At 42.9% G+C, this 13,009-nt stretch overlaps 1 protein-coding gene across 1 annotated transcript in view; it reads left to right on the forward strand.

The window, feature by feature from the left end:
• LOC142380616 (uncharacterized) overlaps positions 1-13,009 on the forward strand; it is a 55,945-nt gene that overhangs the window by 21,391 nt on the left and 21,545 nt on the right. Inside the window, exons 14-22 of the mRNA XM_075466529.1 lie at positions 712-752; positions 1,057-1,330; positions 1,555-1,598; positions 4,537-4,822; positions 5,957-6,000; positions 6,120-6,193; positions 6,396-6,610; positions 6,701-6,954; positions 12,092-12,220. Coding sequence (XP_075322644.1) covers positions 712-752; positions 1,057-1,330; positions 1,555-1,598; positions 4,537-4,822; positions 5,957-6,000; positions 6,120-6,193; positions 6,396-6,610; positions 6,701-6,954; positions 12,092-12,220 — 1,361 coding nt within the window. The remainder of the gene's footprint in view (positions 1-711; positions 753-1,056; positions 1,331-1,554; positions 1,599-4,536; positions 4,823-5,956; positions 6,001-6,119; positions 6,194-6,395; positions 6,611-6,700; positions 6,955-12,091; positions 12,221-13,009) is intronic.

Raw genomic sequence — 13,009 nt, forward strand, 5'->3', positions numbered from 1 at the left:
AATAACAACAGAAATCTGAGAAATAAACTGGATGCTAACATTTGGGGGATAAACTCAGTAAGATTTGTAATGTTGAAGAAAGAAGACGTCTGCACTGGAAAAATCTAAATCTTACCAAGTATATTTGTCTCATTGAGTATCTCATTACACTTAATATAAGACACAACTGCCTAACAAGCACCATTTCAGCCAGATATAGGGACTTGTTTTAATACAATACATCTGGAATATCTTGTTAAATGAAAAAGCATTGAAAACATCTTGTTTTGAGTCATATTTCACATGAAACAAGCTTTTTCTTTTCATTTAAAGAGGTTTTTAAGCTAATTTCAAGATCTTTTATCTCAAAAGTCCTAAATATCACGTCTTATTTCAAGAAATCTTGACAAGCCGATTTTCAGTAGTTCCATTGGCAGATTTTTTGCTTATTTCAAGCAAAAACATCTTGTATTTGTTGTTGTTTTTTTACTTATTTTTGGAGGGGCATTTTTTCCAGTGTGTTTTCCAGTATTTATATTATCAAAGGAAAGAAAATGGCGGTGTGAGTGTCAGTGTTGGGGCTGTGAGACACAGCTCATATTCTTTATCATTGCTGAGAAGGTTCAAATTGAGTTTTGTTTAGTTGTACAATCATGCTTCTGATACAAAGAGTTAAGATATAATTATGAAATCAGTCGTTCACGAGTGTCTTTTGTGTCTTTTCCTCCTCAGAGAAACTCTCTGTGGGTGAACAGCGAGGTCTGATCCACAAAGTGAGTAACCTGACATCAGTCTGACTCAGAACGTGACGGCTTTCATTCAGCAGATGCAGGCTAAGTCCTCACTCTGAACATGTTACTGATGCCTCCCTTTGACCCGCCGTGGAAGAGTTGCAGTCTGTAACTTAACAAAATAACCGTGTCTCAGCATCTAAAAGAGAAGGAAAAGGACTCGTTGTTTTGTGGAGAATTTAGTTTGATGTTAAAAAACGTAATGAGACAAATAGATCAATATGTTCTGTTCTATGTACACACACACACACACACATATATATAATGGATGTACTGACTGTTCCAGGTGTCATATCTGACAGCTGTGAAACATCTGCTTTTGGAAACTCTGAATGATTTGAGCGACGAGGAGCTGAACAGATTCGGAGAGTTGATGATCTCTCAGGAGAATCTCTCACACATGTCATGGACATGGCTGCATGCAGACAGGTTACTTATAGCTTATGTGATGGTGGAGGAGCTGAACCAGCAGTCTGTGGAGGTGGTCAGTGAGACTCTCATGGAGATGAAGAAGACTGATCTGGTGCAAAGACTCACAGACAGAAGCTCAGTACTCAAAGGTAAGCTGAACTAGTTCAAACTGGATCATCACCTGTACTAAACAGAAGCAACGAGGTTCATAAAGCTGTACGGAAATATCTGACTCAATGCACACGTCTCCTTGTTGCTCAGTGTTTTTAGCTGGATTCTTTAGTTCTGCATGTATAATGTGCATGTTTAACTTTGACCAAAGACGACTCCATCTGGATGTGAGATGACATCATAATGATCTGTTTTTTCTCAGAGGAACTCTCTGGGGATGAGCATGGAGCTGCGCTGTTGAAGGCAGTAAGTGTGACATCACAGCTTTCATTCAGCATGAAAATCAATCTCACCTTTAACATTTTAAATGAGGCCGCAAACAAAACTCGTGTTTGAAACTAGACGACTCTTAAAGTTTCCAGTCTGAGGCCACGGTCCAAAGCAGAGAAGAGTGGATTTCCCGCTCCATGTTGGGAGTGAGTCGCTGCCTGGAGTAGAGGAGTTTAAGTATCTCTGGATGCTGTTTAAGAAGCGGGGTAGAATAGAGCGTGGGATTGCCAGTGTTGTTTTCAGCGTTTGCACTGAAGCAGATGCTGAACTCGTCTGTTGTGTTCAGAGAGAGCTGAGCCGAAAGGCGAAGCTGTCCAACCACGAACTGATCTACTTTCATAGGGCCATGATCTGTGGGACCAAATGAATTAGATTCCAATCACAAGCAGCTGAAAGGAGCTTTCTTGGAAGGATGGAAACCTTTCAGGCATATAAGAGTGTAATGGATGGGACAGAGAATTTCAGCCAGACAGCCAACAAAGGGTTAAAAGGTTTATTGTGACAAAAGAGTTCTGGACAGGAACCACCAGCAGCAGGACTGGGGACAGAGAAACAGGTTAGTGGCAAAGATCCAGAACAATGATGGAGAGTTCTGAAAGGTTGCCACCAACCTTTTCGGAATCTGTTCGTGGCTGTGGGCAGAGGTTCCGTTCCTGTGTGGGATGGTTAGGCGTGAACCAGAGGCGAGGCCTAGAAAACCTTTGGGGTCCAGTAGAGGGGCAGAACAGAGCTCGAAATCCAAGAGGCGAAAACAAGGTCAGAACCAGGGAGGCAGAAGCAAACAATCCTTTCATGGGGCTAGGCAGGAGACGATGGTCGAGAGGCAGAAACCGGGTCGGTGTCCAGAACAGAGATATCCAACGAGGGCCAGGCAGAACAGGGAAATCCGTGGGGAAGAACGAGATCAAGAACAAGGTCAGGCAAAGAGAGAACGCTGGTTATCTACTAACACGAGGCTTTCAAAAATCTGGCGTCATCTGCTGAATATAAGGGCTGATGAACAGGTGAGTCAGGAGTCTGATTGCTCTGCAGAGCAGCAGCAGGCAGGTGGACGAGCCAGAATCATAACATAAGAGATTCTCAGTCAGACTGAGGTCAGGGCTTTGACCATCATTCCAAGAAGTTCAAACTTTCCATGAAACACTTGTTTCTGTAGTGGTGTGATTTGAGTCATCATGCTGAAAAGGGAACCTCAGCTTTTCCTCAACAGTTTACCTGCATTTAGCCTGATGAATCATTCCTTCAGTCATGACCACATTCCCAAGCCCTGCCAAACAGCCCACAGCATGATTGTTCCACCACCGTGCTTTACTGTGGTGATGTTATTCTCAGGGTGCTGACTTTGTACCATTCGTGCCACATGTGGTGTTTTTCTTTGATCCAACTTAATTCTCATGTTGCCAGAGGACCTTCTTACCCATTTTTGAGGAGTCTCCCAGATGCCTTTAGGTGAACTCTAAATATTCTATCTTCTTTTTTCTGAGCACTCTTTCATAAAGTCCATCTTTGAGGAGTGTGGGACTTACCAGAGTCCTGTGGACAGACGCTCCATTGATGCTTTTTCGAGTCCCTGCGTGTCCCTGGTTGAACACTTTGTTGGGATGGCCTCTCTTCTCTGACAGGTGTCATCCCTTCCTGCTGTTGATGCTCTTGTCACACCTCTGAGTGCCCTGAAACAACAGGAAACCTTGTGCACACCAGGGAGAAGGCTTTGTTTACACTGGATCTGTCGGAGCTGTAATTATTGACTGTGAAATCAGAACTGAGCCGTCACTTTTGGAACCTTAGGTCCTTCTGATCTGACTCGGATGAGGAAGGGTCCCTTGATCCAGAGAGGAGGGGATCATACCATGTTGAAGTCGTGTTTTCCAGAACTTTCCTAACGAACATGACCCGTCTCTCTGAAGGTCTGCATCCAAGCTGTCGACAGAAGGACAAATCTCTGGCTCATGTAATGCACTCCTGACACATCTCCAGTCAGACAGGAACTCCCTCAGGCTGGTTCTGGTTGTTCAAAGCGAAGCAGAGTCATATGCTGTGTTCGAAACCGCATACTACATACCAGGGCCGCCGATAGGGGGGGACAAACGGGTATTTTGTCCCGGGCCCAGGAATGGGGGGGGGGCCCAAAAAAAAAAGGAATATGTGCATTAGTCCGCAAATATGTCCAAATGTTTCAGGCACGCACACCAATCAGGCTGAATTGATTTGATCTGGTCAGCTGAATGGCAGCCAGTGTAACGCGGCTCTGGTTTAACCTTATTTTGTTTAAAATAAGCCAGTATAGACATGGCAACGTGTGAAAATGCCATTTAGATAGAGTTGAACGTAACGAATGGGTTATAAACGTGACGTTTTTGGGGGGGGCCCATTCAGAGATGTGACGTCACGTTACGTTGCATCTTGGGTAGTTTGAGTATGAGTAGTAACCTCATGATGCATACCCAACATTTCGGAGAAACTAGTATGCATCCGGGAACTTCTGCTTACTCAAACTCGCATACTAACTCAAAAAGTTAGTATGAGTAGTAGGAGAAGGATGCGGTTTGGAACACAGCCAAAGACTTTGTTTTAGCTTATTATGCAAAGGGCCCTGAGGTGTTTGTTTTATTGTAAACTGGTTCTATCTGGATAAAACTAAAGTGATTGAATTAAAAGTTGTTAACAGAAGAAAACCTGAGAATGAACGCTCTGGGATTAATCACACCTACCAGCTAAGGCAGCGGGAACTCAGGGCCCTGAAACACCAGTCAGAGAATCAGCTGTTGGGAATGTTGGTGTTTTTTATGGACATGGGTCATCATGCAAACATTCAGATTAAAACACTGATACTGATAAAACGTGAAGAAATGCAGCTTTAACTTTGCCATCTGAGGAAATGCACCTTTAAGAATGAATTCTTTGTTTTTTTCAGATAGCAGCAGAGACAGCTGATAAACAGATTCTTCTGGAGACTCTGAAGAGTTTGAGTAAAACAGATCTTTTAAAATTCACATGGTTGCTGGAGCTGACATGTTTCCAGAGGGGCGTCCCAGAAATCCCTCACTATAAGCTGGAGTACCGTCCCATGACAGCTGAAATAGTGAATCTGGTGGTGGAGCTTGGCCAGCAGTGGGTGGAGGTGACCAAAGAGGTTTTCATGGACATGAACAGGACTGACCTGGTCCAGAAGCTATCAGAGACCAGCTCAGCATCCAAAGGTGACTTATGTGGAAAACAAATGTGGAAAAGCTGGTACTCAGAACGTCATCTGGATCATTTTATGTTTCTGAACGACATGAAATTTAGCGAAGACACTGAAGGTCCAAAGAAGCTGAACCACAGTGACTGTGTTTGAGCGTAGACTTTTCTTCTCGTCGGTTTAATTTTCAGTAGAGTTTGGAACAGCTGGGCTGACTGCAGGGACCTTTGGTGCAAACATTGGTGTTTCTCAGAGGATCAAACCTGAGTGGGTTTGGTTATTCTCTCACTTTTGATCTCAGACAACCAGCATGTCAGTGGTTTTGTGTTTTCCAACACTTTAGGTGTGCATGTGGTCCATTTGCTGTGATAATGTAAAACAGCATCGCTCGCGTTTTTAAAGTCGTCAGGACTTTAGCTTTCCTGTGGTGTTATTACAGAACAGAGTGCATATGAAGAGCTTCCTTTTCCTCCTCTGAGGCTTCGGTCAGCAGCGTGTCCTACTGAACATGCTGATGATCAAACATGAAGACAGTTAAAGGGATAGTTCGCCTCTTTTCACATGAAGCTGTGTAACATCCCATATCAGCAACATCATTTCTGAACATCTTCTTACCCCCTGCTGCGTCCTGTGAGCAGAGTTCCAGCCTCGTTTTGGTGTTGATGAAGGTAGTCCGGCTAGTTTGCTGGGGTCCCGAAAATAAAGCGTCTTGCTTCTCAAAATAATATGGCGCTATTTTTGCCTCCCTTTATATAAATGCGTTCAGCCGCCTGCCGACAGCCGTGCCTGTTACGGTGTTTGCAGGCAGTGATACGAAGGGAGAGAAAATAGGGCCAAGCGATTGTGAGCTCTGACTTTTTCCTGGAGAATGATTTTGTGATGCAAATGTATTACTCTGTTGAACGCATATTGTTCTGAGAAGCAAAACGCTTTATTTTTTAAACCCCAGCCAACTAGCCGGACTACCTTCATCAACACCAAAACGAGGCTGGAACTCTGCTCACAGGACGCAGCAGGGGGTAAGAAGATGTTCAGAAATGATGTTGCTGATATGGGATGTTACACAGCTTCATTTCAAAAGAGGCGAACTGTCCCTTTAACACAATTTTATTGGATTCTTTAATATTGTAATCAAACTCTGTGTTTTAACAAGGACCTTCAGGAAGTCTGAAGCCAGAGGGCCGTGGAAGTGGCATGGTATTTCCTTACATTTATTCATCAGATCAAGTTATTGATCTTTAATTGATTTACGAATTTAAATGAAGAGTCGGTGAGAATATTCTGCACTTGTGTATATAAATGATTATCCTCTGCAGCAGGGCTCCGGTGGCTGGACTAAACTTGAACCTGAGGTGAACAGTTCAGATACAGACGAGGCTCCGACTTACAGGTAAAAATAACATCCTCAACTACAGGAAAAAGTTAAGCTTGAATTTCATTTTCAGAAGAAAAACTGTGATTCTGATGGATCACAATAAAAGTGTTAGTTGTGTTCTGCTGGTCAAATGTAACCAGGGCAGCTACTTTTACATTTCCTCTGTTGGGTCCCTCCATGTTTTTATTAGAAGCTTGTTTTTTAACTCCCATTTCAGCCTTCAGTCTGACGTGGGACACTTTGAGTGCAGCATCTCTGGTTTGCGCTGGGTCTGCAAGGAAAAGGTTGGCTTCAGCTACCAGTTCGGCTCTTGGGACGGACACATGGAGCGAATGGAAAGCAGACGATACTCACCTGCAGGTCCTCTGATGGACGTCACAGTCACTGCTGGGAGGTTAGACGAGGTGCACCTGCCCCACTGGATCTGCATCGGTAGGAAACTCATTCCTTTTACATTTCTAACGGTTGAACAGATGCTGGCCTGTTGTTCTAAATAACTGCGCTGGTGTATTTTTTGTGCAGATGACATCCCGAACTTACTGCATAATTTTGCAGTGCTGCACATAAATGACTGCGGAGAAGTCCTGGAAAAAGTCTCCGAGGTCACACCGACGCACGTCACGTTAGCCGAGCCCAGTTTCACTTCGTTGGCAGCCCTGATAAATTCCATCTTTCGTGTGAAAATCAACTGTAACATGTTGATATATTACCAACCCAACGAGCAGTTCCTCAAACTCCGCGTCTACCTGATCCCACATGATGCTGCTCTTCAACAGGTGACTGAATGTCCGATCCGGAGTTATGTGTGTAGAGACTGATGAACAGAAACATGTTCGGTCCAGCACTAAAGTCCTGATCCAGCCCTCATTTCTTTAGGACTTAGGCTATGTACACATGTAGCCGGGTATTTTTAAAACCGAATATTTCCCCCCCTCCGTTTATAAAATAATTTGTATCCAGATTACCTCGTTTTCGAAAAAAAAAACTTCCACACATAAACGAACATCTGCGTTTTCAATCACATTCATAAGCATCCAAACCTGTAGATGTCGAATTGCGTCCCGGTCTGATCCAAAACCGGCGTCAACGATTTTCGGCGAAGAACATGCCTAAGTGGAGTTGTTATAAGGGGGTAAATCACCGACCGCAATGTTGCCCGTCGCCTATGCTCTTGGAGCAGTAGTTGGGCGTGTAAAATCAAGGCAGTAAACAGCGCCTGCACAATAATAACCACCACAGTTCTCAAGGCATCCGTGCTTCTTCAGTAAACAAAGGTCGCACGTTTGACGTCAGAGCAGATTTGTTGTTGTTTTGGCGCATATTGTGATGTTCGAAAACGCAAAACTCCGGTTATCTCTGTCTACACGCAGCTGCATAAACGGAGTTTTCAGAAATCTTCACTTTGCCCGTAGTTTTTAAAAATATTCGTTTATGATGCGGTTTCATGTGGATGACAGGTCCAAACGTAGAAAAATATATTCGTTTTAGCAGATACCCGGCTACGTGTAGATGGGGCCTTAATCTTTTAAAGTGTTCTCCAGCTTTCTAAAGGTCGTTGCTGCTGTTTCACTCACAGTTAGAGTTGCCAACTCCTTGAAAAAAAAATAAGGGACACCTCATTGGCAGGAACGGCCGACCCTTTCCTGGCGGCGTGTATCCCTTTTCCAACCCAGTATAGACAAAACCACGCCCCCTCCCGCAGTACGGAAGCCTAGTCGGGACGCGAGAGACTAACCCAATAGAAACTAGTACGAGAACGCGCAGCGCAAAGTCTCTACCATCCACCAGCTCTGTAATGTCGTCATATACCCTGTGTATTTACTTATGTTGCCAGTGGCTTAGGTATTAATGGCTGTGTGCTGAATTATTTTGAGGAGACAGCAAATTTACACTCTTACACTGTTATACAAGCTGCACAGTCACTACTTTACATTGTAGCAAAGTGTAATTTCTTAAGGATTGTCCCATGAAAAGACAGATTCAATTTTGTTAAAAAAATGTCGACGTTGGACTTACTTCTGTGATATACTGTACTTATTGTCTGTTTCTTTTAAATGCTTTAACGCTTGCCTTTAATATCTTTTAATTGCCTCCCAAAACGAATTCAAGAATATAAAAAAATATGATGGGAGATAATCGTGTCTTAGAATCTTTAACAGAGTGGCCAAACCACGCTGTCAGTCATGATAATTTATTAACATTACTAAAATATTCGGGTATGATAGGAGATAATCGCTAGAATATTTAACAGAAAGTGACCAGTCAAGCACGTGAAACAACACTGTCATGACAATAAATTAACATTACTAAACTGACTGCTTCACACACTAAAGATATGCGATAGCCGATAGCCTAGCACATAGGCGAGCTGCGTCTTTTCGCATTTGTGATCAGAATGACATATGCGCTCATGACAATAAATAAACATTACTAAATGACTGCTTTTACACAGTAAAGTTACGATGGCGGGGGAGCGATGATAGCGTATGGGTACCTGCTGCTTCGCGTCGGCATACCGTACTGCGGAAGTGGGCGTGGTTTTGTCTAAACTGGGTTGGAAAAGGGATACACGCTTCCTGGCGTGGTGATTTTTTTTTTTTTTGTAAGTGAAATGATTTTTTTAACTATTTGACTGGAACCTGAATTGTTAAAATGTATATTTTTGAGTGATATAAACACATGAAAAACAAATTTTTAAAGCTGCCGTTGGCAGGTTTTCAAAATTCCGAGTCTAAAGTCGGAAAATTCGAATGGATACAACTTTCAGGTCCCTCCCCCTCTGTGGACGAGGTTGTGCACGTGAGTTCACACCAGTGTGCGCGCACACAAGCTGGGGCAGACTCACGCTCAGTATGGAAGACAATAAAACAGCATATTTAATATTCTACTTCCAGAATCCCATGACAGTTCAAGCTAATAAGACTAAAAAAAAAAAGTTGCCGATGGCAGCTCTAACCAGAAATGTACTTTATTACAAAATAACAAAATAAACTGAATAAAATAAATATCTTCCTTGAACAGAAATCTGTCTTAAACTTAAAACTGTATAAATAAATATAAAACAATAGATAGACGATAACAAGAGTGCAAACAGACTTGTAAACTTGTAAACATATTTAAAAATAGAACTTATGAACTTAATGCACAACTCAACTCAATGAATATATTACCGCGCACCTTTTCCACCCAGGTGTTTACCTTCTCCCATTCCTCTCTGTATTTTTGCAGTGCCGGCGTCTGCGTCTCTGTCGCGGTCACCCGTGCTGCTTTGTTGTCTTCCGCTATCTTCTTCGCAGCTAGGCAACCTCGACCAATGAGATGAGCGGGATTCCGTATTGTCGTACTCCTTTATGAATGTGCTGTCAGCTCATTGGTCACAGAGCAAGTTTACCTTCCATTTTCGTATAAAGCGCCGTGTTATTCATTTATTCCACTGACATTTTATGGACTATTTTCGATCCTCACGATAATACGGGACAAAGTGCGTCCCTGTTCCAGCTCAATACGGGACGCGCACATTTGTTTCTAAATACGGGATGATTCCGTTTTTCAAGGGACGGTTGGCAACCCTACTCACAGTCCACACAGAACAGACAACTGAGCAAAGAAGCCGTTTTAAAGTGGATCTTTAGGCACTTTGTTCCCAGCAGCCTGTCACAGTTAACTGTTCCCTTCTACATTTCTTCATTTTCATAACTCTCAGACTTTATAAAGTAAATATGAATATGAGTTATTTGCTCATGAATTTAAAGGTGCTAGAGAAAGGTTGAATGGGGCATTAATCCTTGTTCTGTGATGTGATATGTAGCACAAACAAAATTGGTTGGGTCTGTAATGGCTCAGAACCTCCCTAAAAGGCTCTCTGAAACAGCTGTTACTATGCTGGGTTTAGAATGCGTCGTTTGCCCTTATTGGCGTCGTTTCAGAGCTTTTCTGGCAACCTCATTATGAAATGCAGGTAGGTGTTGGCGCTATTCGGTTGCCATTGCTTGATTGGCTGCCCTTGCTCTCACTGAAAAGAAAGTACTCCCTTTGGCTTCATTTGTTTTGTTTTACTTCGGTTACTGTGACTTCCAAAGGTTATGCATTGAAACAAGCAAGCTGGCCTTTGCAGGCTTACTTACCGCCTGCATAATAGTGTAAATAGCTAGATGCTAAGGGGTTAGCTCATTCCCTTTAGATGAACAAGCCAGAGCTAACGTGCAATTCTTACAACAGGAATATGGCACAACACACATTTAAAACAAAATAAAATGTGATACTTACATTCTGTACTGATTGCTGGGGTTGATTTTGTTGCAAAGTCGGAACTGACCCTCTACTGAGCATTAAATTCCGACTGAAGCCTGCTCGGAATCGTGCAAGGTTTGTGAAACTGTACTCCGTGAAGGGGCGTGTCTGAAAGGGGGTGGCTGTGGATTTGGGTGTGGGGGGGCGATTGCGCCAAAAGATACGTCACTTAAAGACCTCATGACACGTGGAAAATACTGTAATATACATAAACACATTGAAAGTACACATACAAAATAGTCACTTGAAGCTGGTTTTAATCATTATGATAGAGAAATTGAGTTTGTACGGCCTTTTAAAAGTGCGATTTTTGCGAACTGCTGGCGAGCTTCCTATTAGTCCGTCACGTGACCTATGACGTACACTCCGGAACGATCCTGACATCTGTCATAGCTACAACAGGGATTCTGACAACTCCTCCGAATCCTCCTCGGATCCTGACACATTTTTCGAAGTGGCATAGTCCGACCAAATGCTGGAGGACAATGTGAGGGGCGTTATGCCCTAATTTACTAGCCATACCTGGATGAGTTGGAGCCACACGGTTCCACGGAAAGTTCGGATGGCGAGGCGGAAGGCGCTGTTGCTCATATGCTATAGCCCAGCTCCTGACCAGTGAAGTTCTGTGACAATTGTAAGATTATTTCAAGCCCCTTGCCTTTATCTGTTATATTTTAGGTCCGGGATGGCCAACCCGCGGCTCCTCAGCCGCATGCGGCTCTTATGTTCATATCAAAATTTGTGTTTGTGGGTTTTTTTTTTTTATGTGCGTCTTTGCTTCGTTTGAGTTCAATACGGCAGCGGTCTCCAACCTTTTTTGCTCCATGGATCGGTTTAATGTCAGACAATATTTTCATGGACCGGCCTTTCAGGCGTGGCGGATAAATACCACAAAAATAAAATGATACAACCAACACAGACTCTGTGGTATTTGGTAAATATAATAATAAACTTGAATCCACTGTGTACTTGTATGTAACTTTATTAGCAGCGTCCTGATAAAACATCCTCTCTGCCTCCTAACGCTTTCTGGTCGCTATGGTAACGCTTAAACATGTGTTCAAAATGCAGCTTTCTTTTTCTTGGTGGTCACAGCCTCTTCTTCTGTCTCCTCATGGGAAGAAGCTTTCCAAACACGTCTGTTTTTGACTCATTTTTGCTCGGTTCGTGGGTTTAATATCAGCGCTGATGTGACCGAGACGAGAGCGAGTCAAGAACAGACGGATGGAACGGAGAGAATTCGGTCATTTTTCAAAATAATGTGGCTCTTTGTGGCAACACAGTAAAAAATGCGGCCCTGACCGGTTGCCACCCCTGTTTTAGGTGTTCTTGTGGGAGGTGTGAGCCAATGCCAGTGGTAGATGAGTCGGTGTGCTGCTGCGAACAGTCTAGAGTGTGGGAGAGGAGAGAGGAGGAGGGAGCAGACGTTCCGGAGCATACGTCATTTTTATGTTGGAACGTTGGCAACACCAAAAACGTGAAAAAGATGATTTTGATTCTCTGTCCCCTTTAACTTCTGGTCCAACAGATCCTGCATGTTTGCACGAAGGTTGCTGCTCACTTCTATGCTCTGTAGAGACTGTCGAACCAGGTTTGCACTGATGTTTTTTTCCATATTTACAGAAAGTACACAAGGAAGAATCATCCAGTGGATACGAAGTCATCAAAAAGCACCGCCCAGACACGCCCCTGAAGATTCACCAAGGCTTCACCCTCACAGCTTCCATGGACGCAGCGAGGATTCAACCAAAGGTACAGTCACAGCACTCTTTCAGATGGTCAGATGTTTTCCAGATGTTTGTACTTTCAGAAGGATCAGCACGACTTTCATTCATAAACAAATGTCATACTTTAACCCATTTAGGCCTAAAACGCCTGGAAAAGAATGCCTGTAAAACCTGTGGGCGATTTCAGAAAGACCCCCTAAAACCTGAAGTTTTTCTGGATATTCAGCAATTGTGTCAACGCCTACTAAATGATTGATTTCTCAGCCTCTGTAGCAGATAGAAAGAAAATTCAAAAAGTATTTGAGAGCATACACCTGTGGCTTTCTTTGGAAATTGAGTTTATTTACATACACCTTCACGAAAATAGAAAATGTAAAAAGTAAAGTGCAGGAACAGCACTATTTTCAATAAAAAAAAACAGTAATAAAATAAAATAAAAAGTAAAGTGCAGGAACAGCGCTATTTTCAATAAAAAAAACAGTAATAAAATAAAATAAAAAGTAAAGTGCAGGAACAGCGCTATTTTCAATTAGAAAACAGTGATAATATAAAATAAAATTTAATTTTATATTTAAATTATTTATTTATCTATTTATTTTATCGCCAGTAATCTCTTCGTACTGGCAGCACAAGGAGCCCATACACATTCCAATAAACGTTTTCATCTCCGGCACAGTTATGTGGGACCACCTTGCCATCTTTGCTCGAGCTGGAGTCTGAAGTACCTGCTCACTGTATCTATTCGTCTCGGAAACGAGATGCGCCCAAAGCTCCTCAGTAAAAATGATTAAATGCCTGCAACGGTGTGGCATCT

Source organism: Odontesthes bonariensis, chromosome 5, assembly GCF_027942865.1.
Source record: "Odontesthes bonariensis isolate fOdoBon6 chromosome 5, fOdoBon6.hap1, whole genome shotgun sequence".
Lineage (NCBI taxonomy): Eukaryota > Metazoa > Chordata > Actinopteri > Atheriniformes > Atherinopsidae > Odontesthes > Odontesthes bonariensis.